The sequence below is a fragment of the Nesoenas mayeri genome, assembly GCF_963082525.1.
Source record: "Nesoenas mayeri genome assembly, chromosome: 3".
Classification (NCBI taxonomy): domain Eukaryota; kingdom Metazoa; phylum Chordata; class Aves; order Columbiformes; family Columbidae; genus Nesoenas; species Nesoenas mayeri.
The window spans coordinates 76,910,957-76,937,932 of record NC_137544.1 but is presented as its reverse complement, the minus strand read 5'-3'; the positions used below and the strand labels follow the sequence as shown (position 1 = coordinate 76,937,932).

The following is a 26,976-nucleotide window of genomic DNA, read 5'->3' as shown; positions in this document are numbered from 1 at the left end:
TACAGTAAGGTTTTGTTTAAAAATAAATAAAATAAACACCCCCCCTTTTGCCCACCCTTCATCCTTAGGGTTTCTTCCTCCCACCCTCTCCTGGTATTAAGCAGCATAAGAGGTCTCCAGTTTTGAAGTTTGGGCTAACATGCATGCTTTATTTTGGAGGTAACGTAAGTTCAGTTTATCCAGTAGGTCTCCAACAACTAAACAAATTCCCTGATCATATGTAGTGATCTTAAAATAGATAACTATGCTTTTTCATGTGTCATCCATCAGTGTGTCTGCTGATGTCATGTGGCTGGCTCTGGAAATCTGGTGTGCACAAACTACTGTCAGAATATATTTTAAGTTATGTAGCTGAATGAGATTTAACTTCTTACTATTTTAGTGCACTGTTGTAATTTTAGTGTTTTGTTGTTTTTAGTTCTTAAAGATGTTGCTGCTTTGTGCTCTTTCTGAATGGTTACTTATGAAACTAGTAAGTTGACTAGTCTCATGCAAGAGCAGAACATTCTGCCCCATCCTGGGGAAAAAAGTTTCAAAGTACTTGGTTTCTAAAAGGTATTATTCATTTCAAAGCATTTATGATGTTAAATTAAAAACAGACTCTTAAAATTTGTGTTGATTGACTTACTTCTCTGTCAAATTTTTTTACAGTGCCAAAACACTGAGTCACCAGGCTGCTTCTCTTGGAGGGAATGGGGAGTTATCCATGGAGGGCAGCCAGTTCTACAAACACATTTTACATTTTTCAACGGTTGTTTGAATCTGAAGCGCATTAGTCAACTTATTTAATCATAATGTAGACAGATTGAGGCTGACACAAATCAAAGTATGTTTTAAATCCTTCTCAGTTGTGAAGCTAAGTGTAGTTTTTGTTCTGAGGCACTTGAGAGAGAACTTTCTGCCCCTGGTGACAGTGGTTTTTATCTACCTTCTTTGGGAAGCCTTGATTAGGTATATGGGGGGTGAGGGGGGGAGAGATTTGTTTGTGTGTTCTAGGTCGTTGCTTTTTTTTTTTTCTTTTTTAAGCTTGTAGTAGACTTTGATATCACAACTATCAGAAGGTGTCATGTTGAGGTTTAGAGGAGCTGTTAGTGCTTTGAAGCAGTAACATAGCATGGATGTACTCATTAATTTTTTTTAGGGGGGAGAGGGGTGCAGGTGGTTTAGGCTTGAACACATCATTTATTTTCAGAGATGTATCAGGTGAACTTTACTTTTCTTTTTTTTTTTAATATCCTGTTTTAGCCAGTGCATAACTTTCTGTATATCTCTTTAGACTTTAACCCAGTTTTATTTTCCTAATAAGCAGTTAGATTAAGTTAAAGGAAGCTAGGCCTTTGTAAGATTGAAGGACTGCAGTTTTACTGGTTCAGTTTTAAAACAGCACCTTTTGGTTAAACTGGCAGAATTTTTACAATAGGCATGTCCTACCTAACTTGGCTTGCAGCCTGAAAAATGCCAGTGTGTTAACTATTAAGGAAGATAAAATTTTTATTTTTACCCCTGAAGCTTGTAAGCTGACTCAGTGATCTCTTTGCCTTTGGAGATTTGAGACTTCCAATTTTACAAGCTCAGGTACCCGAGAGCAGAGAGAACCTCATTAATGTTTAAATGTTGTTATCTCAGTTTAGTAGCAGTGGAGGCTGCAGGACATCAGCTGGGAGTTAGGAAGTGTATTTTAGGTCTTCCTGTTATGTCTGTCTATAACACTGTTTTCAGTCACTGATCAGCTCACCTTTTGAGATGTGTTTCTCCAGATTGCCCAGCTTTCCTCAAGGCTTTGTTAAAGCCTCAGTGTGGGAGATGTGCCTTCTGTCTCCATCCTCACAGGGAAAATCTCTACCATCTCCCCTAGGTTAATGGCTCTTGCTTGATGGTTTCATGGGAGCTTCTCTGTCCTACGTGAGGTTTTTATTTATTAGATGCATTCACCAAAGTGTGAGAACATCCCACGTTCGCAGTGATTTCCTGAGTATCAGCCATAAGCAATTGCAGTGCTGGGTTTTTTCCTGTGCTGTGTAGAACAGATGAATTATCCGAACTTGTATGTACATCTCTTCAGCAATTCAAGAGCTCATGGTCGTTTCTTAGAGCGTGTATGCGTGCATGAATTAAAGGAATGATACTTGGAAATGAACTTCATGTGATCTTGCTGTTGAGCACAATTAGAATTGAACAGTAAAGAGGGAGTACCAAACTTTATGTAGCTACAATGAACAATACCTGAGCTTGTTTGCCGAGTGGCACCCTGGTTATATTCAAGGCATTTGGATCGAAACTCCGTGTGGATCTTCTGACCCTGGAGTGCTGGGCTGAATGTGGCCACTGAACCAGCATGAAAGGTTCTGCCTTCTGATTTGTGTCAGTTTATCAGGATGTGTGAAGTGCATGTTGTCAGCAGGTAAACATCATGTAAAACTGAAGACCGGAGTAAAGCAGTGAGTTAATTTGAAGAGCCTGCCGCTGAACTGCTAGGTTGGCAAAGCTTTTTCTGAACTTCAGTTTGAGAAATCAACATATGATTGGCAAGTTAGAAATAAGCAATGTAGTGGAAGTATTAATCTGTTGTGCCAAACTTTTGATGATATGATCTGTTGCTTGATTTTTGTATGCATATGAAATGCAATTCTGTCAAAGCAAGTAGAAATCTTGTATCGACTGTTGCATTGGGTCAGGTTACCATTAGTTTCCAAACTCCCTAGAAGCTCATGGAAGATCTAATCCACGTACATAGCCACATGCTGATTTTATTTATAGTGTAAGCATCTATGTCAACTCTCAGTTTTTCCTCTGTCCCTTCCTATCTGAGTTCATTTTTCATCTCAGTTTTCAGTTCAGTTTGCCTTCCCTTTGCCAGCTCAAGAGCTGGCAGCTTTGCCAACCCTGCTTGCCTGTTAAAACTTGTGCTGCTACCTTCAGCAGCCACAGGAGAGGGGTGGCCCATGCTTGTTGTCCTTGCCTACAGTTGTGTTTTCCTAGAAGAGCAGCTTACTCTGTGCTTACCAGAAGATGACCCAAAGAGCTGCTATCTAAAGTAGTGGTTGGTTTTTGTTGTTTTATTGGTGTGAGGTTTCTTTTGTTTTTGTTTGGTGTTGATGATGTTGTTGTTTTTAATCTGAAGCTAGGTGTTTTACCATATCTGCAGAGGGAAATACAGCAGAAAATAATAGCTTAAACTCCTTTGCTAATAGATAAATTTAATTGCTGTAGAGGTAACTTAGGAGAGAGAGCTTAAAGAGAAATTATTCAAAGCTGCTGCAATGTTCTTTATTTTAGCTTCTAACTCAAAACTACAGGTTTTCCTTCTCTCTTGGGGACATGTGAGCTACTGCATTGTTTAATTTTTAAGCCCACAAGTAGAGGTTTGCTTTCCTCTTGCAGGTGCCCCAGTTGATGGTGATTACAAGTAATGGATTTGTAATGAGGGAGTCTTTACAGGGGCTGATATTTCCCTCCAGTGTGTCTAGTTTCACAGTGTTGACTTGTGTGAAAAGTTGGTGCTCTGGCCTTGTTTACTAGATCCTAGAGAATATCAGCATGAAATTTTAGTCAGATGAAAGTTAGTATGGAAATACTTGGATTAGCTGTGTCCCGAAGAGTTTATCTTACGTCTTTTGGCTTCCTGTGTTTGGGGTAAGGATAATAGGAGTTTCTCCCTGTTGATATTTTATTTCTGTTGCAAGTTTCTGTTTCTGCTTATTAAGAATTTGTAGAAGAGTTTTAAATCCAAGCCAAGTTTTAGCATGTTAACATGTTTGTCAGTAATCTTGACACTGCTCACACAAGATAGTACCAACAGAGTCTTTTTTCCTTCAATTTGATTGTTACTTTGTACACCTTGTCAGAAATCTTACTGACATGCTTAAACTGGAATGTATTTTGTCAGGACTGTTGTTTGTCAGAGATGAACAAATTCTTGAACTGGAACATCAGAGATGGACCAAATAGGGACAGGTCAGATTTATTTTTTCTTTTCTTTGGTTCTTAATTGCAGTGTTGTGTGTGGGTTGTTTTTCTTTCTTTGAATCATCTGTCAGATGAGCCATGCCAAGGATTTCCAGTGAAGTTGTTGTGAAAGCATCTGATAAATTTTCATAGGAAGTAATCGGTCTCACATTTAGACATTTTGTTTTGCTCACTGAGATTTGCAGTTCCTTCAGCAAAGAGCAAAAGTGACATCTCATTGACTGATGCGGCTTTTTTTAATCTGAGCTAAACGAAGTTGTTTTACATTAAAAAATATGACAGAACAAATGTCCTCTCTCCATTTTATGTTTGTGGTTTGGGTTTGGGATTTTTTTTTCCCGTCCTGAGGAATTTTACATTGTCATGTAACTGGTATTTTCCCTGTTTCCTCAGAGTTTGCTGTTATTGCTTCATTTTTTATTTTTTTTTTTCCTAAGGAACAATATCTAAACTTGCAGGTATCCAGCTGTGTGAGGAATGGAGAGGGTGGAGGAAAAACCTTCAGTCTTAACCTGCATGTCTTCCTTTTTTGTATATGGGTGAGGTTGTCTTCCTTCTCTGTGAAAGGAGGTCGAGGCTGCTCCTGTATGAAATCATATTTCCAGCTGCACTGGTGTGCTGTGCCTCCTAGGGTTGAGTGCCTTTAGGTGGTCCCTCTTTACATAGTGAAGAAAACAGTATGGTTATGGACTATGGATTATTCACTCAGAATATGTTACCTTTGTGCATTTATTTGTTAATTAGAGTAGTGGCTGGCACGCTAAGGGTGTCCATGCTTAGCAAAATATCTGTGGTTTCACTTACTTCTTTGGTTGCTTGTTTGCGCTGATAGCCTAGAGTTAGTTTTCCAGCATTAAACATTTTGCAAGTACAGCATCCGTATGTGAATGAGCAATTGACAGCTTCTTAAGTGTGTGAGTACTTGGTTTTGATAAACACAAGTTGGGTGGATTGCAGGGTGGCTGAGGCACTCTCGTTCTTTCTCAATTACTCATGAATTCCAGGGGGTTATCTTAGGACAGGGCTCATGTGCTAGGCGTGAGTGCTCAGACTGAAAGAGAATGCTGTTGGGTTAAAGAAGGTTAACATTAAAAGTGTTTGCAAAGAAATCCAGTGGGTGAACAAATCCAGTGTGTGACTTAAATATATTCTTTGCAGAAATTAAGATTACTGAATGCTTAAAAATTGTAATGCCAAAGAAGCACAAAAGGGGAGACCTCCTTGTCTATGAAGAAAATGCAAGTAATGCCTTGAGTTGAATGAATTTATTCCTTTTATGGGAGCACTGATGAGACAGGTAGCTCTTTGTTTTGGAGAGCTAACAACTTCATTGTTCATAGTCCAAAATGTTAAGGAATCTTGGACATTCTGGTCTCAAGTGCCTGTCTCTCTTGACTGCCATTAACAGTGGTGGGGGGTTTTTTGGTTGGTGTTTTGGTTTGGTTTGGTTTTTTTTGGAAGGTAAGCCCCAAACCTAAAATGTTCTCTCTGCTTGGCATACGTGTGTTTGCTTGCTTGCTTATACTGTAAAAGGTTATAACAACATCAAAAGTATGTGACTTCATTATTTACCTGGGTCACTTTCTTGTTCTTTCCATGTGGATAATCTTGCAGTACATGAGCGTTTGACACGAACTCACTTTGTGTTGTTTCACAAAGCAGTATATTTCCCATGTCCTGTTAAGTTTCGTGACTTTCCTTATCATAGTTCAGTTGGGGAGAGGGAATTGTCACACTAACTGGCAAAAGCAATGTATATTATACTACACTGTCTGATTTGCAAATTTGTTTGCTTTCCAATTTACCGCTAAAGGCTGAGTCATTCTTACTGTTGTAACAAATACATATTAGATAAGTTATCGCAGCAAAACTGTTTCTTGTCTCTTGCAGTTGATGATAGCAGAATTTTCAGACTCTAAACTCAAAAACAAGGGCTTTTTTTTTTTTAAACGCTGACTGTATTTTATACCCAAATGATTGTATGAAACGCTTCTGACGTTGCATGTGGCTGTTTTTTATATGAAGTTTATGACAACTGGTGATTCCCCAGACTTTCCAAAAATGCTGCTGGTCCCCTTCTTCTTCAGCAATGTTGACATTAAAGATTCCTTTCTTGATTTCCCTTCAGCAAAGAGAACAAGTGCCCATTTCAGTACCTTATAAAGGAAACTATAGCAATAGGATGCAAATTTATGTTTCTCTAAAATTATCTTTTTGAGGAACAGACAGCAACCAAGTGTGCCCTCGGAAAAAGCCCTGTATTGGCCAGAGAGACTTGGGAGCTCTCCTAAACTTTTGACACTTGTTTTTTGGCTCAGTGGCAGATATTTAGGTCATTTATGTGCCTGAAGACCTTTTAATATCCGAGTCTTAACTCCTCATGATTTCAGGAAGAGTTGACATTGCTCTAGCTACTTGGTACCAGTGTTTTCTTCCTTCTGAATGAATTTTAGTAGCTGTTTCACATAGATGTTGAGCAACAGTTAATGTCAGGGCTTAATTTGCATGATGCTTCTCAGCAAAACCCATTAAATTGAAAATTTATTAGCAACGCTGTTACGGGATTGGAGCTGGATCTGGTTTCAGCACTGTTCAGGCTCTATGAGAGCTCGATAGGGTTTATGTGGTATGTTGGACTTTTTTTTTTCCAAGAGGGTTGGCTTTCAGCGGAAACCAAATATCTTCCTTTTCCAGCCCAGCTTTGCTTTTTTTGTTCCTTTTTTTTTTCTGTAAGAAAGGAAATTACGGAACCCTTATTACATTATTTGGTATCTTTAACTCACTGTTTTGATTTTTGTGGGTTTATCTTCCTGCAGCAAAACTGATAAGTAATGACTTTGCCAAATATTAGGTCACATTATGTTTACATATTACATATCTCAAGTAATGTGAGACCTGTAATGATGACTACGCTATGATTACAGTAAAGGGATTGAGAAGCTGAAGTGTCTGATCTGAAAATTACAAGGGTATTTGAATTTTGTAGCTTTGACTACTTTTTATGCAGTGTAGTCACTTCCATCTCATGTGAATGAAATTTGGCTTAATTTTTAGAGTTTTTTTGTATTACCACAGTGCTGCTATTTGTCAAACAGTGTGTTCTGATTTCTGCCTAGAAGGAGCTACCAAAAAATTGCTTCTTCCCGTGGTAAAGAGTAAAGATTTTAAAATGTTTGCTGCTATAGTGAAATCGATTCTGCTTATATGTGATATACAGTACTTTACTGATTGAACTGCAAGCACTTTATTTCTCAGCCTGCTCAAAGCACAGTTTCTTGCAAGTAATTCAAATTGTGTAAAGCCTTATTTGTTAACATTTTTAAAAGAGGGAAATAAGTTAAAATTATCAGTATAAAGCCAAAAAAATACACTGAATCAGTTGATCTGAAGTACTGTTAATCTGATGGGTTACATTTTCACAGTTAACACTTTATTGGGAAAATTATTTTTGATGTTTTATGTAAGAGAGGTTTAAGAGTTTGCAATTCAGAGATCTGACTTAAATTATTACTTAGTGGGGCTAAATGTAGACAGGAATTATGGCACTTAAAAGTTTTTAGGTTGTTTTTTTTTTAGACAGCAAACATTCATTGAGGTTAGGAGTATATTGCATTGTTGGTAGAAACTCTTTTGATTTTATTTTAATGTTATGACTTCTTGCAGATAGGATATTGTCACTGCAGACATCTGAGTACTCTGGATGACTTGGCATGGGAAACTTTGTTCTGATCTCTTTCAAAAACCTGAAATGATTACTGTTTCCAGCAAATACATAAAGTTATGGGGATGTGTCATGCAACAAACATGGCACAGGAACTGATAGCTAATCAAGCTAATCAGGCCATCCCTTAGCGAGGTGGCCAGTTTGTTTCACACACACATCCGCATGTCTGAAGACTCAGAAACTAAACCACCTTCCAGGGGGCTTTCAAGTCAGCTGAGCTAAGTGCAGCATGGGAAGTTAAATATACTACTGTACTGGGAATCGTTTGATGTCAGAAGGTTATTGCAGATTACTGCTCGGTGTCTGTTTTCAGTTTCTCACTTCTTGACTAAAAAGGATGTTTTTGTTGTACGTGTAGGCTTGTTTCAACAAAAGTTCAAAGTACAAAAGTCCTATGTACAGGACAAAACACAAGCCCAAGAATGCACTTGGTGTGATTGAGTAGGATGGGCTGATGGTCTTGTCTAAAAAGTCTCCTAAAAATAAAGTTTAACACTACATTTTGAGGAAGAATTGGAAACACAAGGAGAAAAAAAAAGATAAAAAGATAACTGTCTGTGAACTTGAGTCTAGAAAACAAGGAGTCTTATCACAAGGAGAAGCACATGTTACTTAAATTATACACAAGACATTTTCCTCTCTCCTATTTCATTCAACGGAGGGAAGTCTGAAGGATTAGTCACAACATGGGAGCAGCCCCACCTTCCATACCTTAATTAACAGTGTTCTTCTCAATGTGTTTCATGCCTTTGTAGACATCTGTTTGTATTCAAAACCAGTTTTTAACTAGAAAGAAAACACAGATTAAAAATTCTTTTCCCATTATTTCGAACTTATTTTTTTTTGCTATTGTATGAATTACTTAGGAATTAATACAGATAAAATGTAGACATTTTTTCTGTACACACAGTTAAAATTAATTACTATGTTTGATTCTTTGGCTCTAGGCTATGGTGGCTTGTTATCCAGGCAATGGAACAGGATACGTGCGCCATGTTGATAACCCAAATGGAGATGGAAGATGTGTTACGTGTATATATTATCTTAATAAAGACTGGGATGCTAAGGTATGCAATAATTTCTTTCTATAACTTTTTTACATATGCTTTCTAATTCACGTTTGCTACAGATCTTTGTTCCTGTACTTCTCTGCCCTAGTTGTGTTCTTACGATATATTAACTGTGGGTATTTTTTGCATCCTGATTCTGCTGTTAGCAAGAGCAGATAGAGATGAGGCATTTTTTTCAAGGTTTTGAGTGATGCCAGCAAGACCTCCTTGGCAGTGAGACTGAAGGAAAGTTGTGTGTTTTTCATGTATGTTTCTTAATTATACATGTAAGTATTTGCTAGTATCCAGGTTTCATAAATACCTAATTATGTGACTTGTACATTATTTGTATGGTAAGCACCCACACATACACACAGAGTAAATAATATTTGAAAGATAATGGATATTAGGTTGCTCCTCCTTATATTCTTGTTGAATGTTGAGTTTACTGTTTGTGTAACTACTTTACTTACTTGAATATGCTTATAAAAAGAAAGATGCTGTAGCTTGGGAGCAGTTTAAAATAAGCAAGCGTTATGGTTCAAAGAAGCACAAGTCTTTGTGCCATTGTAAATACAGGGTGTAGGATAGATGAGGATTTATAACAGAGTTTAAGTTGTCTACAGTGTTACTACCAGTGACTTGAAACTTTCCATAGATGTGGTGACTCTGATAAAGTGATTTTTTAATAAGGATTTTTGTAGTGATTCAGTGGGATTCGGTAGATTTGAAGAATGGAAGCAGCTAACTGGCTGTATTGAAAGCATGAGAGAGTAATGCGAAGATAGCTTTGTTTATTCCTTGATTGATGTGCAATTAGCTATGGAGAAGTTTATTCCCATTAAATAGTGGGGGGGTCTGGGGGGGAAGGAAGGTAAAACTACTGATATTTCTGTTGTACGTAGAAAGTAGCATATGGAAGAGCATGTAAGCAGTAAGTTTCTGTGAATTGGGTGCACCAGAGGTGGATAACACAGGTTGTAGCTGGGAGTTTTTGTTTGTTGGGGTGGGAAGGGGGGGGTGGTTATTTTATTTCCCCTTTTCCCTTTTTTGAGTGCTGTCCATTTCTTATAAGAACTGGATGAGACAATGATACTGATAACATACTCACATAAAACTGGTAGATCAGAAAGCTGAGTCAGAAATGGATGCACTTGAAGCTTTCTGTTTCTGCCTTGCTCTTTGAAATGTCAAATCTGATCCTTCAGTTAGAAAATAAGTTACTAGCCTTTTTTGCCGTTATAGCATCTACACATGTAAGTGCACTGGTTGGACTGAATATCTTAAAATGAAGCTTTGGGGCATTTTCAGTTGCTTTACAGTTTTTCTCCTAGAAAAGAATGAATACATATCAGAGTGTAGAAGTCAAGCGATTTGCATTTTTAAAATAACTGAAAAATTTACTAGCTGGATATTTAATTTAGGAACAAGTGTGTTTCATTGCCTGCGATATCTATTTCAAGTTACAATTAGTATATTAGCAAGTATATTGTTTAGTAAAGAAAGAAGCTCAAACGTTCTTTAGGAGAACAAATTGATCTAAATTGTGACTTCTTGTCCACTGATTAAGATCACAATTAAAACAGTTTATGTCCATTTAGTTTGTTAGTACTTGCACTTTTCTGTGAAGGCCTAAGTTGGCTATCTGTAGTTAGATTTTAACAACATCAATACCATCAGTAGGAAGAAGTTAATGTGACTTAAAAATAATGAACCTCACCTACCTGTGCTGTTTTGTAGGCATGCATAGGTAGGTCCGGCTGTTTTTCAAAGCCTGGAAGAGATCTAAATTGACCAGGAGCAACACAGATTCAAGCTTCAGTTTAAAGTTTCCTGGTCTTTCCTCATCATAATTACAGAAGTGTGACATAAACTTGTGCTGTTGTTAAATGAAACAATCTCCTAATTGAGAACGTTTCTCTCATCTGTATTGGCATATTTTAAGCCACCTGTGTAATATCAGTCAGTCTTGTCTATTTTTTGCAAATAGGTAATGCAGCTAAGAAACAACCAATTGAAACCACAGTTTTTTACTTCAACATGAATGGAGGTTTAATATTTGCAAACATTCTGAAATTACCCATGAAAAATGTGTAAAAGGTTTTGTTAAATGAAAGCAAAATGAAAAAGCCATAGATCCATAATTTCTGTAGTATCCCTTAAAGGCTTTTATTTCAGTTCCAAATCTATGAAATATTTTCAAATGTGATATATTCAGTACTTTGAAATACAATCAGATGTTGTTTTCCTGCACTGGTTTTAAATATTTAATTTCTAGGTAAGTGGAGGCATCCTTCGGATATTTCCAGAAGGTAAAGCCCAGTTTGCTGATATTGAACCCAAATTCGATAGACTGCTATTCTTCTGGTCTGATCGCCGCAACCCTCATGAAGTACAGCCAGCATTTGCTACAAGGTAGGACTGATGGAATTTTTATATTGCGTGTTGCCTCTATTGTCAATAAATGAGCAAATCCTAATGAGAAATGAGTGATGCTGTGAGTTATGACATGATCCCAGGTCTTTCCATGTACCGTTTCCATGATAAGAGGTTCTTTTCTAGATCGATTAGGCTTCTGCTGTGCTGCTGGGTTTTTTACTGATGTCTGCTCTCATGTTTTGGAGACAACATCCTCCCAGGTGGATAGGAAGGACTGGAAACACCAGAAGTTTCTGGGCGTGTACTTGGCAGAGCTGGGTAGGAGCACTTAGAGCCATAGCAGCCCCCACCTTAGCCCAGGGGTGTTGTCTTCCTTATTTCTCTGTAATGGCTTTATGTTCCCCTCCTTTCCCTTTGTCCTCAGTACCTTACAGTGTTGGTGGAAAATTGGCTAGGTACTTCAGTTTTATGTCACCTCTTGTTGGGAAGGAGTTGTTAGAAAATAGTCTTCTTCAAACCAAGCCCCACCACGTTCTAGTTTGGGAATTGGGAGAGGACCATGGGGCAAAAATTATGGCTGATACACGAATCTTTCTCTTCTCTGGGGAGTCCCAGTCTGAGTCACTTGATATCTCTTTTGTCCCTCAGTGTAGTGTAGTGGGTGATGCTGAAGGTACCTGCATTCACTGCGCCCAGTCTTGAGTAGCATTTCCAGAGAGCGTTAATAGGTAAATCATTGGAGTTATTGATCCAGACTTCCTGTTGCCCCTGTCACAACACGTTTGGATGGCCAGAGTACTGAAGGTTGACTGGAACTTAGAGTTAACACACGCACCTTTGCAAGAAGTAACTTGAAACTACCATCAGCTGCATCCTCTTGCAGCCTTTGTGGAGGCTGTGCTGCTCTCTCCTCCCACTTTGTGCTCCAAGCAGAGTCAAAGGATGAAATGCTGTTTACTAAAGCTCCTTAAAGTCTTTTCTCAATAGCTGGCATTTCATATTTAAATCTGCCACAGGCAGTGGAAAACCAGAGGAGCTGCATAAGAAGGGGTAGTAAAATTCCTTTATGGCAAGTGTCCAAAAAGAGAGGTTCTTGCAGTGTGACTCAGTGATGGACTTGACCAAGTACAGTAAAATATGAGGTCACAGGGCTAGGTGATAGGGACAGAAACTATATTATTACAGGTTCTAGACAAGAACCGTAATAGGGACTCATCAGGACAAATAAGCATAAACTTAGAACCTCAGTGTCACCCTTTCACTGACTGTTCAGACAATACCTTCTAATATTAAAAAAAACCCAACCAACCAACCAAAAGCACCAAATCTGTTTGCTTCATGTTTTATTAAGTCTTTTGTCAGACTGCAGAAGTATAATTTCATTTAGGTTGTGTTTTATGTCAAGTGCTTCGCTTTGTTTTTTCTTCATAGTTCAGGAGTTCTTTTTCCATCTATTTCCTTAGGTACGCAATAACAGTGTGGTATTTTGATGCAGATGAAAGAGCACGAGCTAAAGTAAAATATCTAACAGGTAATCTCTTGTTAATGTCTACTGTGGTTTTTTGTTTTTTTGTTTTTTTTAAGAATAGCTACGTAGTCCAGCCTCATGTCCTTGGCCCACCCTGTGCACAAAAAGGGGGAGAGAGTCAGGTTTTACAGGGAAGGTGACCCAGTAGTTGAGCTGCTGGGCAGTGACTTGGGAAATCCAGGTCAGAGCCTTGTCCTGCTCACGCTTCCTGAGACGGCTCAGTATTTCTATATAGGGGGTGCAGCTTCTCCCTAGTCTTCATCTCCCTAGTAGGGGAGAAGAATAAGTACACCAGAGACGGTGAGGCACTGCAGAATGGAGAGCCCTGGAAATAGTTTTGGTTGAATATAGTGATTCGACAAGTGAATACAACTTAACTTGACTACAGTCTCTATACTGGAAAAACAAAAGCCTAAAATTAAAATCTGAAATCAAAGAATGGAGTTACTTCCTCAATTTCCAATTCCACATATCTAGCATCTGTTTTCCTTTTCTGGCTTCTCCCTCAAGAGGAAGTTGATCTAATTTTCCTGTTCAAATTAACATTATAAGGAGAAATGGCCTAGGACTTCTGTCATGCTTTTAACTGCCATCATGATTTTGTGTTTTTTACAGTAGTTTAAACCAAAATCAGGTGTACGAGAAGAGCATGCATGCACAGGGCCAATTTCTCCACAGTTTCTTAACGAGCTCTGAAACTGATGATGCTGAAGACGTGTGCCAATCATTTCAAATGAAGTTTCCACTCGTTGCTATTAGGCATCCAAAGCTCATAAGTAGCCCCAGAGCTAATTAGCAGCTGCAAAAGCTGCAGTTTGGCTGAGTCTGCCTTGGTGCAGCCAATAACTGTGCATTTTGGGAGCGATAAGAGCAATGTAGCTCCTGCCTGACTCACAGGGAAGCACAGGGAGCTCTTGAGCTCTGGCTGGGCAGGCCGTCCTGCTGCTCGGTGACTTCCCAGGTGGGCAGGAATGCTGGATAACGCCCAGCTGGCCTCTGCAGGAAGCCTGTCTGTGTGTCTGTCTGTAAGCTGGGCAGCTCCTGGAGCCAGCCTTGCTGGATCAGAGCTGTTCTGGTTGTCTCCATGCAGCTTGGGCAGGGAAGTGTTTAGGGTGGGCTTGTGCTCCCTCTGACTCCCCTCCTTCGCCAGGGTCATCCTAAACTGCAGGCACTTGAGGAACAAAGGCTGGGTTGGAAGGATTTTGGTATCGGTTTGCCCTGTAATTGATTTATGTTATCGTATTGTTGTGAGTCCAGATTCATTTGCAATTAGAACTGCCACCTTTGCTCTGTATCTACAGCAAGAGTTGTGCAAGATGCTCTTTATTTTTCATTGATGCCAAAATATGAAATTACAGAATAAAATGTCAGAAATAGAGCACTGTTCATCTTGGCTTAATGTCAGTCTAACTAAAACTATGCAGAATATGTGTGAATATTTCCTGAATATGGGTTACTGTGTCTGAAATGTTAATAGTCAAACTTTTGTGGGGGTATCTGAAGGTCAGTTTTCAGAGAAAAGTGCAGAAGAGGTGTGAGCTTGGTGTATTTTTTAGCAGCAAGTCAAATTGAATGTTCCATTTTAAAAATCCCTCAGGTTTTTTTACAAAGGTAAATACCAAGAACCTCTGGATGTACATATGTGAAGTACCCAGTTTTCTACTTGGGCAGCAAAGTAAACGCCTGTTTTTAGAGATGATGACTAACCATGGCTCGTTAACTTTACGGAGCATGTGTACAAAAACATGTATCTTGCTAGGTCGTATGTGCTAGGCAATCTTCAAAGTACTCTCTTAAAAGTAATCTGGAAAGTGATGTAGTGATTCTATAGACTATACTTTGATAATTGCTGAAAAATAATAATTTCCTTTTCATATTTCTGCAGGTGAAAAAGGTGTGAGGGTTGAACTTAATAAACCTTCTGACTCAGTTGGGAAAGACGTTTTATAAGCCTTTGATTTAGCAATTCCCCTTGGCTATTCTCCCTGATAAATCTTGATGCTATCTATTAACTTTTGAATGTGAATAACAAGATAAAGGAAAATCAACAACAAACCAACATTTTAATAAAGAAGCAGTGTTTCAATGTTGCATCAAATAGAAGATTCTTTGACTGCTGAAGCATTGTACTATGTGATTGTGACTCCAGGCCTGTGACTGCTTATGTGAAGAAGATAAGCAATCAGTAAGAAACAGCATATGCATCTGGACATAAGTGCCCTACATAGAATTTGTCCATCCTTATATTTTGCCAGACCTGCCATCCAGCTGAATCCAATTCATCTCTCCCTTTTTTTATATGGTAAAAGTTTGAATTTGGGGTAATTTTTGTATGACCAGGTACAGTTTATCAAAATTGAGTCTTAAAAAAAAAAAAGAAAAACTGAAAAAAAAAAAAAAAATTTACAGTATTCTCCAAAATAACATGGATCTATTTTTGTAAAACCGTTCATACTGTTCTCCTCTGCCATGAAAGACCTAATTTAATGTAAGGGTTGCCAGTAACTGATAATCACTTTAATTTTCTTTACACCTTAAGTCATAAAAGGAGCACTTTAATTACCAGCTAAAAACCTGATTGTTTTATATCATATCTCACACTAATCTTAACTTTTAAAGATTGCTGCTGTACTGTTTTTTTACTATGTCCTCTTGAACCTTATTAACAGAAGCAAATCAGTATCTTGCTATTAGTAACATTCAGTTTGTGGTTTTGTGTTGAATCCACAGAGGGGAAGTTTCTCTCTTCTTTGTTTTTGTTTTTGTTTATTTTTTTGTTTATTTTTTTCTTTTTTTTTTAAGTGACTGGCACTAAGTGAATTTGACACTATCGGTTGCTGTCATTGGCTTTGGGGACCTGGTGAATACCATCAAGTAACAAGAATATACAAGGGCTTTCCTAGGCTATTAGAGGTACCCAGAACCTCCTTACGTACTTGACAGAAAATTTTGAGCTTTCTCCCTTTTCTAAAGAATACTTGCCACCCCCTTTTCCTTTGTATATAAGTTAATAGAATATGTAAAATTTACTTTTTTTTATTTCCTTTTCAAGTGTTGGTGTCCCATACGGCCTGTAAGTTGACACCTTGATCTATTATATAGTATCAAGGAGATGGTCGGCACACTGAAGCTGAAGTGCATCACTGTAGGCTCCTTGTGCAATACATCTTTAGGTTTTCACTGTGCTGAAGGATTTCCCCAAAAAAGGCACTGCCCTTTCGTCAATACTGAGGTATATATTGAGTAAGAAAAGCTTTATTTTCTTTTACATTGTTTTCATATTATCAAGGAGAGGGGACATCACAGGATAAAAGTGATACATGCAGAAACTTTGATATTCTTATTTTTAAGAAACTGATGTTTAGGACACTGATTATTTTCTTCTTCTTTTTTATTTTTTTATTTTTTATTTTCCTGAGCTTTAAAAGCTTGAGAAAACAAACCTATAAAGGACAGCATTCATATTTACAGGAGTTTGGGGGTTGATCAACTCACCCACTGCAGTTTTCTATCTGTCCCTTATTTCCTTACTTAGCCAAAACAATGTGAGTGTACAGAAATATTTCTGTATATATTACAACCTGTGACAATTTTAGCATCTGTATAGTTTGTATTCAATTAGAGACCTTTTCTATGGAAAGCTCAGTAATTTTTTATTAAAAAGATTACTATTGTTCATGTAAAACATGAAGAAGCTAATTGTTTAGTAACAAACTGACAGAAAGGGGAAAAAATTCAGTATTGGTGTATCATTTAGGAGAACCAACAGAAATCCCAATTTTGTTTTGATTTCGCTTTTCCTTTTGTTTAGTAAGTTCTTACCCTTTGCAGTTCTCTTCCTCTTTCCTACTTTCTTCCCAGACAAACAGACAGGATACCTTTACTGTAAGTGCCTCTGCCAACCTGGCCAAGGAGTGCAAATTGTCATTACTGTCTGGTCTGCAGTGCATTTAGGCTACCAATGAAACAAGCAAAAAAGCCACCTCTTCTACTTCACCTTCTTTAGTACTACCTTAACAGAGGTTTGGTTGGTTTTGTTTTCGAATTGTAAGCATAAGCCTTTAAACTCATTTCAGTCCCTTTGTAATTCAAACTTCTGCAGTTACACGGGGCGTATCAAATTCTAATCACACTGTAGGTTTGTGCTTGCCAGACAGGTTTAAAAAGTGCTTAATTTTTTACTCCATCTAAGTCATTACAATAGAGTCAACAAATCAGGTCAGCCATTTCTTCAATGTTCTTTAGACTAAACTGTTCATTTCATGTCGGTTGAATATTCAGTCTTGAGCATCACCAAGCAGGTCCTTGTTTTAAAACTATTTTTTAAACTGTCTTACGATCTGTATGTGTCTAGTCCTGGTTAAAGATAAAGCTTCATAATGCTATTTTTATTCATGATGTTAGCCAGCTGTAAAATATGAGACCTTTATCTATAGCAGGCAAAGAAATTCAGGATTCATTTACAGGTTGCCTATAAAGTTGTGTAATTTGAAAAGCAGTGTTTCATTATGAAAGAGCTCTCAAGTTGCTTGTAAAGCTAATCTAATTAAAAAAAGATGATGTATAAAGGTTCTTGAAAACTATGTGGTTATTTGTGATCTTTGTAACTTGTAAAACTACTCCATAGCAAGTAATTTATAAATGCCCCCTGATAAAGGAGGCATGTGGATTTGAGGGAGAAAGGAGAATGGGGTGGGGAGAGGAGTTATTTTGTTCTCTTATGTGGTTTATTTTATTTTTCTTCTATTTTTTAAATCAGAGCTATTTCTGCTCTGGAGAAGAATATGGGGTTTGTTGGTTTGTTTGTTTGCTTGTTGGGGTTTTTTTTGAAGACTGCCTATGGTTACCTGGGTGTGGTGATCATTTTCATGATGATTTTCTCCCTCAGAAACAGGACCAAATTTATGCTGACCAGAAAGTGATGATAGACACAGGCAGCTCTAGTTTTTTTGCCACTTTCTGACAGGTATGCGAGTTGCAAATCCAAAGTCCTTTTCAAACAGGATTGTAAAGGTTTAGTGGAAGCTCTTTAGGTTTACATGGCTCCAAATAAATTATGAGCCCTTTGAAGATGGCAGGAGAATGTCTACAGATGCCAACCCATATGAGACGCCACACAATTTCCCTAAGCTTTTTGATGAGCTTCGTAATGACTGTACGGTAATCAAAGAAACATCTGTCTGGCTGTGCTTCTGCCATGGCTCTAACTCTTGTGAAGCCCACCTGTGTGTGCTTGTCTGCCTGGTGCTGGTTCAGGATGAGTCTGCCAGCCTTAGGGCACCTTTCATGGCACTTGGGTAACTGTTGTGTTCAGTTGTGCTGTAAGGTGATGGATGGTTCTTGTCCCTGTGTTAGGCTGAAATAGAAGTGCAGCACTACTGAGCTCATCTCAAAGTGCTTTGAGCCATTTTCCATGCTTTGGTGCTGTGTAACTTCTTACATGTTCTCTTGAAATACAGTTTTTCTCATCTTTGTTTTACATTGAACAAGGAAGAAGCCTGTCCAGCACTTGCAACTATTCTATGTAAACCTGTTTGGTTTTTTTTTAATCATATTATTGAGCACAGTATGCAGGGGGGTGGTTTTGCTTAGTAAAGTCAAACACTGCACCAGGGAAAGATGAAGTTTCTCTTGGGTGTTTCTCAAATAAACGACTCTTGCAAGTCTGAGAGGAAGCTAGCTGACAACCTGTATCTTACATAAAACATCTGGCTGTGCTGACCACTTGAAAGTCAGTGGTGAAAAGATCCCATCTCTAAACCCTGCTGATCAGTGCAATCAGTCTGGAAAGTACTGTTCTCCTCCACTTCTCATCAGACCCTACCTGGAGTACTGCATCCAGCTCTGGGGCCTCCAACATGAGGATATGGACCTGTTGGAGTGAGTCCAGAGGAGGGGCACGAAGATGATCAGGGGGCTGGAGCTCCTCTCCTGTGAAGACAGATTGAGAGAGTTGGGGTTCAGCCTGGAGAAGAGAAGGCCCCAAGGAGACCTTACAGAAGCTTTTCAGTACCTAAAGGGGCTCTAAAGAAAGCTGGAGAGGGACTTTTTACAAGGGTGTGTAGTAATAGGACAAGAGGCAACTTTTAAACTGAAAGAGGGCAGACTTAGATTAGATATGAGGAAGAAATTCTTCACCCCAAGGTTGGTGAGGCACTGGAACAGGCTGCCCAGAGAAGCTGTGGATGCCCCATCCCTGGAAGTGTTCAAGGCCAGGCTGGATGGGGCTTTGAGCAACCTGGTCTAGCGGAAGGTGTCCTTGCCCAGGGCAGGGGAGTTGGAACTACATGATCTTTAAGGTCCCTTCCAACCCACACCATTCTATGGTTTTTGTGCCTGCTGAATTCTTAGATGAAGAGGGGAGGCTGCTGAATTACAATAGCAAACTTTGAGTCTCAAAAGCCCTGGAAGTCTGTTGGGAAGTCTAGCCTGTGCACCTTGCCTGCAGGCATGCAGATATCCAGACAGCTGCATGCACTTGCAAATACATAGTGGGAATTTATGAGTACTGAGCAGCAAAGACTTTGAAGAAATTCATGGGACTTAATTGGATTTGGATTTCATCTGCTTTTTTGAGGGGGATGGGTGGGTATGGATCTGCAGGAACTCGAGTCTCCCAGAGTCACCTTTCATATAAAATATTCACTTACCTTTTTTGCAGATGTAAAGTAAAGCTTGAATATAAGTACTGCAAATGCCTTGAAGCCTGTTTGTGCTATTATGCCACGGCAGGAGCTCTGTTCACTCTGGAGCAGCGTCTGCTGAATCTGAGTTGCCTGACCCTGTCTGGCGGGGGTGGATAGCAGCTGACAGAAGCAGGTTGAAGGTCCTCTGTCCTGCCAGACAAAACCAGCTCCAGAGAATTTGCTCTGTTGACTTTTGCTACCACTTACTCAGTTCCATCAAGCTTTTCCCCATAGCTTTGAAGTTGAGTGAATATATAGTACATTTATCCCTTTCCTGAAAGAATAAAAAAACCCCATAGCTCCCAAATAGATGAGGCAGGTACTAAGAGTTTGCTGTAAAAATGGAAGGAGCAGATGAGATGCAAATCACCAGCCCACTGGGAATAGACTCAAGGCCTCAGCACGACAAGGAGAAAGGGATGAGTTGAATAGAAATGGTCAAGTAGAATAGGAAGAGACCAATGGATGAGACCCAAGATTCAACACGTGTGTGGGATTGAGTATAGGGAAAATACGCTATAGGTGTTGACTTTAGAGAGGAACATGAAGTGTGAGGAGAAAGAATACACACTGGGTTGGCCTCACACAAGACAATTGTTAATGTGTCCTGTTCACCTTTCTCTTCATGGATGCGTGTTGTAAAATAGCATATTTTTTATCTCTGAAGATTAAAAGGTCTGGAACTTTTTGTTTGAACAAGAAGTTGATTTCCTTGTGTCCTCCAGTTGTAAGCTGTTGGACTTGGGGGATTTTTCCCTCTCTTATTAAATGTGCAGCTCAGGATTAAATTTCCTATTATTAAATTCATTGGTAATAGTTTATGGGCTCTTCTGGGTAATTTACTACTTTGTATATAACATGATAATAAATGTCCAGCTCAGCTTATAAGCGCAGTACCAGCATCTTCACATGGCTAAAAGTTTGCAGGACATGCCTTGCATCTGAGTGGGGTGGGATGTAAACTGTACAGATGGACTAACATCATACCGGCATCACACACAGCTGACTTGCTGCTTCGGGGCAGTGTTTAAACTGGAAACCTGTTCTTTTTCAAATGTAGTTGGGGATGGCAAGTAAAATTCATCTCTGAATATTCACCGTGTGGATCCAGTGCTCCTTGTGGGCCTGTCTGTGTGTCAGTGTGGTTTACCAGGGTGGAACCAGTTCCTCTCCTGGGTTTGTTTCAAGAGCTGCTGTGGTTCAATTTTATTTTTGCTTTTAAATAAAAGATGAATCCAGAATAGCCAAAATGCAGAGATTTGACTCCTGCTCACAAACAGAAAGCCTACTGCCTGAATATTCCATTGTCTTGTGACCTAGTATTTCACTACCTAAAGAAAGCAAGGGTTAAACAAAAAGCCAAGCAGTAAAAGTATTAGCTCTAAGAAATATAAGGAAACTAGAATTTTGGAACCTGTTTAATTGCTCTTGCAATCCTGAGAACTTTTTCCATACAATGAACATGGGAATGAATGTGTCAAAAAAAACAAAAACAAAGCCACACGCCCTGACCAGCAATAAACTAAACACTACTACCCCTGAACCTGAAAAGTGCGGTCTTAGCTGTTGGTGAGTGAAGTACCTTGGGTTAATGGAACAGAAAAATATTTCAGAACTGTTGTTATTTAAGGACTTGGCATCATCTTTGGACATAGAAGAGAAAATATTTCTCTAAGGAAAATGTGATTGCAGACACCACTAACGTTTGGCAAAGGGAATTGGGGACATGGGTAATAACCAGATCTGTTTTTTTGAGATTAGAGTCCAGTTGATGGTGTTCCTGATAGCGAAGAGCAAGATTTGAGCTGTCAGATTGGGCATATTTATTTTCCCTTCATTTCCCCTTCCCCAACCACAACACAACAGGGAGTAATAGGATGCTGGGCACGTGTTCTGCAGTCATATTTTAATGAATAAGCAAAACCTGTAGTAAATTAGTCTCTTTGGTCCTACATTTCTGTTACATGTAGAAGTCTCATGACATGTAGGTAGCAATTTCTAAACTACCTTGATTACTTTTATTTTTCCCCACCCATGGTATGAGAACATTGTAGTTTGTTGGGGTTTTTTTGGTTGTTGCTGTTGGTTTTTGTTTTTTTTTTTTTTTAAAAAAAATTGTTTAAAATAGCGCAAGTAGGAAGCAACTGTATATAGTTAAAACTTGCTGCAATTCCATAACCATGCAATGTTATGCAACGACATAAGCAGGGAGGGCATGTATTTAGCGGTAAAAAGGAGGCTGGTAGCAGCCCAGGAAGCCGGGCCGGGTGCGGGGCGTTGCGCCATCCCGGGGAGCGGGAGCGGGGCCGCAGAGGCGCTTCGGGAACCTGCTCCCGGGGACAGCTGGAGCCAGGGCGGGGGACTGGGTCCCCCTGGTGTCCTCACCGGGACACAGCCTCCCCGTCCGAGGAGAACAACGTGTTCTAAGTGTCCTAGGGACGACAGATGGGACAATGCGTTTTATTTTAGGTGGAGGATGCACTGCACAAACAAAAGTTATTTTAACCTGTACCAATCAAAGGACGTGTGTTTTGGTTGGAAGGGGGGGGTTTTTTGTTGATTACAATGGTGCAAGCTCTTGTTTAGATACTTTGAGGCAGCTTTATCTATGACTAAACATCCATGGAGCAGAGATGAAGGAGCAGAGCAAGTGGGAGACGGTTGGTTACACCTCCAGTGCATACAGTAGGTTTTCAAATTTGCTCTATTTTCCTCAGGCGAGAGTGCACAGAGCCCAACAGCTCTGCTTTCTATGTCCTCCGCACCCTCCTTTCCACTTCTGCTCCCACACATGCGCGGGGGCTTCTCCTGCCCCCTCGCCAGCCCAGCACTGTCACATCCTTCCAGGCTGTGTTGGCTCCCCAAGCGCTGGCCCATGTGTCAGCCAAGCCGCAGGCTTTTGTGCCACACCCCTTGTTTGGGTGGTGGATTAAATTATAAAATGCTTGGCTGAGAAAAATGTTTGGGGTTTTTCCTCTGAGATGAAAGCTGGCAGCACCCTGGTGCCTGCCCTTCTGAGTGGTCAGGTGCTACCTAAGCCCTTGGCTGAGAGTTGCAAAACATGCCGAGAAGAGGAGTGGTGGCCAAGTCGTGGCCAGCACTGCAGCCTCTGGCTGCTGCTCCTACCTGCCCTGAGTTGGTGCTGCTTGACAAAAGCTCAGTGTGGCAGGCTGCTGGCTGTGTCAGGGACACAAAATAATCTTGAGTTGCTGAGGGGGCTCCTCATCTTTTGGCAGAGGTGGCAGGATTATACATGAAACAGCTGAACTGTGGCAGTTCATGGGACATACCCTTTGGCCAGCACTGAATTCAGTGTATCTAATCGTGCTAGCATCACCCAGGAGCAGTTTCAGCCAGCAGGTCGAGGGAGGTTCTCCTCCCCCTCTACTCTACCCTGGTGAGGTTGCATCTGGAGCACTGTGTCCAGTTCTGGGCCCCCCAGTTTAAGAAGGATAAGGAATTACTGGAGGGACTCCAGCGGCGGGCTATGAAGATGATTAGGGGCCTAGAGCACCTTTCTTATGAGGAGAGACTGAGAGAGCTGGGTCTGTCCAGGGACGATGTCAAGAGGATGGGACCAGACTCCTCTCAGTGGTGCCCAACGATAGGGTGAGGGGCAATGGGCACAGACTGAAGCACAGGAGACTTGCAGGAGGTTCCGTCTGAATATTAGGAAAATCTTCTTTACTTTGAGGGTGCCAGAGCACTGGAACAGGCTGCTCAGAGAGGCTGTGGAGTCTCCTTCTCTGGAAACATTCAAGACTCACCCGGACACATTGCTGTGTGATCTGCTCTGGGTGAACCTGCTTTAGCAGGTGGGTTGGACTAGATGATCTCCAGAGGTCCCTTCCAACCCCACCCATTCTGTGATTCTGTGATTCACACTAAGCTTGGGTAGACTTTCTGTTGAAGAAAGGAAATAGAGAGATACGAGGAGACTGGAAACTGGTGCAGGATTTACAAACAGGACATCTGCTTGTCAGTCTCCTGAAAACAGTGTTGCTTCAACACAAATCCACAGCCACATGTGAAAATACACTTGTGGCTGGCATCAACCCATCATGTAACATCCCGAGGCAGAGTGAGGATGCTCGCCCAACAGCAGACCTTCCTGCAGAAGTTAAGGCAGCGTATCCCTCAGTACTGGCTGCAGAGTGGGCACAGACTGACCTATGTGTGGTTCAGTGCCTGCACTGCTAAGGGTGCAAAGCATTAGTTTAGTGTGCAAGCACTCCACTGCAGAAGATCCAGAGGGAAAGTAACGTTTCTGGAGCCTGTAAGGGGATTATGAGGAATGCTCCATTAAGGCAACTTCAGGTGTTTCCCTCCAACCTCAGGTCTTCTTGTTCCTTCAGGGAATGCTCACGTCTGTAACACCTTGCAAAAAGCTCCAACATCATGGCATTGCTTGCTGCTTGGGATGTGTGTCTGCTTCGACTAAACTGCATTTCAAGACCCAAGCGTCAGCCCACACGTTAGCGGTAAAACATCCTGGGTGGTGTCCTCTTAACTCCACCAAATTGCCTGGGAAATGTTGCCAGCTAGCTTAAATAGTCTTTGGGGGTTTTGCAGTGCCTGAAATACCTCCTGTTTCCTGTCATCAGATGCTTTTCCTGCTTTCTAAATCTCCTATAGGTACATTCAAAGTTAATTACATCTCAGCTTTAATTCACGTCATCTGCAGGGCTGATAATCCTGACCTCCCCTGCTGTGTGACTTGGCCAAGAAGCAGCAATTAAAACCTGCCTTTCCGGGGCAGGCCGTGAGAAGCAGTGACAAGCTACCTGCTTGTCTGCCTGGCTTCCTTGTACCTGTCTTTGTGTCATGGCACATGCCCAGCTCCTGCCTGATGTTCCCCAGTCTTTGATGCATGGGATGGGGGACTTGTCCCTCCCAGACACTGCCTGGGTAGTGGCAGTGATGAGAGCTGCCCATGCCGAACTCTGTAAGGAGAGGAAGAAATGTGCAGCTGGAAATAAACTGATGGTTGGAGGTGAAGTGAGCACTCCTGGGCTGTGTCAGCACAAGGGCAAGCAGATGGATCTTAACTGCCTTCAGCTGCAATTTCACTCTGTCCTGAATGCTCATGGTGTTATGCAGAAACCCAGGCCTGGAGAGGTAGAAGGGGCTCCAGGAGATGGTCTGGTCCAGACCTTTTGCCCTCAGCAGGGTCACCCAGAGATGGCTGCCCAGAATAATGTCCAGCTGGAGTTTGAGCATCTTCAAGGATGGAAACTCCACAACCTCTCCAGGCAAACTGCTCCTGTGTTCAACCACCCTCACTGTAATAAAGTTGTTTCTTATGTTTTAATTAAATTTCCTATATAGATATTGCTAAATGCAAAGCTACAGACTGATCCAAATAACTCTTAGTGATACATCCTGCAGAAGACAGCAGACTGGAAACTAAGTCTCCTACTCACAGCTTTCCATACCCCGCCTGGTAGAGGTGCCACCCTCTCTGAAGCCCTTGGGGTGTTTTATCCTCAGGACAACTTTTCAGATACGTTCACATTTGCCATCTGCCAGAACAGCCCAGACTTTGTACCATATCCTTCCATGGCCATGTTATCTGGAGCAGCCCATGCCAAGCTGTGTGGTCCTGTCACACAGTAAGGGGTTTGTCTTGCTGTTGTTGAAAAACAGTTGGTGTGAGATGTGCTGTGCACTATAAATAGCACGACCCTACAAGCCCTGGAAGTAATGCCTGTAAAATAGCAAGTGTGTGCTGGGTTATGCATTAGACAGGCCAAAACTATTGGACTTGGTACATTGCGCTCCAAAGGAAGTGACATAAAAAATACCCTGCTCTGGTCAAATTATTTCTTGCTTCTGAGAAGTGCTGCCCTTGAGCTGAACAAAACAGCCAGGGCTTCCTCAAGCCAGGTGTGGGTGCTGCGTCCCACCCTGCACCGGCTGCAGGCAAGTGCTGCAGAGGCTGCACCGGTGTCTGCAGGTGGGCACCCTCCAAGCAAACGATTTGCACAGGTTTTTTGCTTCATGCCTCTCTCAAAACACAACCCTCACCCTCCTGGCGAATCAAAATCTGCTCACAAATGGGTGGCAACAAACCCACCGAATGGATCCTTTTGGGAAGAAAGCAGATAATTACGGGGATGCTTCTGAGAAGAGAGCAGGGTGGTCAGTGGGAAGGTCAAGGCAGGGAAGCAAAGCAGGGGGGAGGAACTGGAGCAAAAGCAGAGAGGCCCCTTGGCTGCTCTCCCCATCAGTAAGTTGCTGAATGAAGCTACTAGAGGAATTAAAAACCTCAACTGAACTATATTCTTGTAGGTAAGGTACTGTACTGGAACTTTGCTAGTCCGCATTTTACCCCAGACTTTGTGCAATTAGTAACACCTCTAAAGAGAAGTTACTTGCAGTGAACACACAAATTATAGTCCAGAGATTGGTGTCATTTAAAGAAAAATAAAGTGTTTACTGCTTCTAAATCAAGCAATGGGGTAGCCAACTATTTGGCTTGTTGGGTCTTGTTCCTTCGAATGTTCTTGGTTATGCAGTTTATGAAATGTCAGATCTAAGACTTATCAGGACAAAAAAGTGATGAAATTATGAGAAAGATAGAGGATGGTTGAGACAGGGACAGGGTGAGCTATTCAGGCCAAGCTGCTGCACCTTCTTAGAAACTTAATCTAGTCTTAAAGCAGCCTGGCCTGGCAGAAGCTAAAAGGGAACAGAGAGATTAAGGCCATGGCCGTCTCCCTTTTTTAGCTTTCACACCTACAGCACACTACCCTCCCCTCAGCCTGTCACACCCCTCCAGCTCCTCAGCTTAGCCAAGGAGCCAGAGACAAGTTTTGTGTTTTATAAACCCTTCTGACTTCCTACCACTCCATCCTTACCTGAGGAGCCGGGCTGATGGCAAGTGGTAACAGAGAATTAGATTTTTCACTGCAATGGATGCAAATGGTGCAGTACACTTACACCACAAAAGTATGCCTTCAGGGTTATTCACTGAGCCCTGAACTAGAAAATGGAGCTAGTGGCTCATCTTCCAAGTCCCTCTTGCAGCAAAGTTAAAAGAAACACTCACAGAAAACCAAGATAGACGTAATTTCTACTTCTCGGCTCTCAGCTAGTTGCAGATCTCGCCCTACACCTCCCCATTCCTCCTCTTTAAGTTGTTTTATGGTCCAGTCGGGGGTTCCTGCTGATCCATCTTCAGCCTCAGTGCAGGTGTAGGTGAAACACGAGGCTATTAAGTCTGCACTTTCTGTTCTTTTCACTGTACAGGTAGGAGAGGAGGAAAAAAGTGTTCCTGAAGGACAAGGAGTGCCACCTAATGGCCTGTTGAAGAATCCCAAAGGTGCACACAGCCTGGTGTCGGTTTTTCTGTGCACACAAGTACCTGAAAACATGCAGAGTGTATTTTCAAACATACTGAAATACAAGTCTTTTTCATAGCCTGTCTACCCATAAACTACAGATTAAGGGTAATTTAATGTGGAGCCTTTACAGTCACATACAATACCTTTTACATTTATTTAAGCTTAAGACTTCAAAACAGCTGTCATAATCCAGATGCAAGTAAGAACTTGGGTATTTTTGTTTGAGGTGTAAAATTTGTGACTGGCAGGTATGCAGCAGCTGATGGAGAGCAGATGTTTCACTTCTGTCACAGTAAGT

General features: G+C 40.8%; 1 protein-coding gene across 9 annotated transcripts in view; it reads left to right on the top strand.

Annotated features, from left to right (window-relative positions):
• Window positions 1-17,229, top strand: part of EGLN1 (egl-9 family hypoxia inducible factor 1) — a 36,903-nt gene extending 19,674 nt beyond the window's left edge. The window contains exons 2-7 of one of the 9 annotated variants that reach the window (XR_013921992.1): window positions 8,638-8,757; window positions 11,018-11,154; window positions 12,582-12,649; window positions 14,532-14,831; window positions 15,449-15,559; window positions 15,699-17,229. Coding sequence is in view for 3 of the 9 variants with exons in the window: in XM_080342150.1 (XP_080198276.1) it covers window positions 8,638-8,757; window positions 11,018-11,154; window positions 12,582-12,786 (462 nt within the window). In the remaining 6 variants the exon portion in view is untranslated. Of the gene's footprint in view, window positions 1-8,637; window positions 8,758-11,017; window positions 11,155-11,301; window positions 11,436-12,581; window positions 12,913-14,531 lie in introns of those variants that run through there. The other 8 variants (XR_013921994.1, XR_013921993.1, XR_013921995.1 and 5 more) reach the window with 8 other exon arrangements.
• Window positions 17,230-26,976: the final 9,747 nt, after the last annotated feature.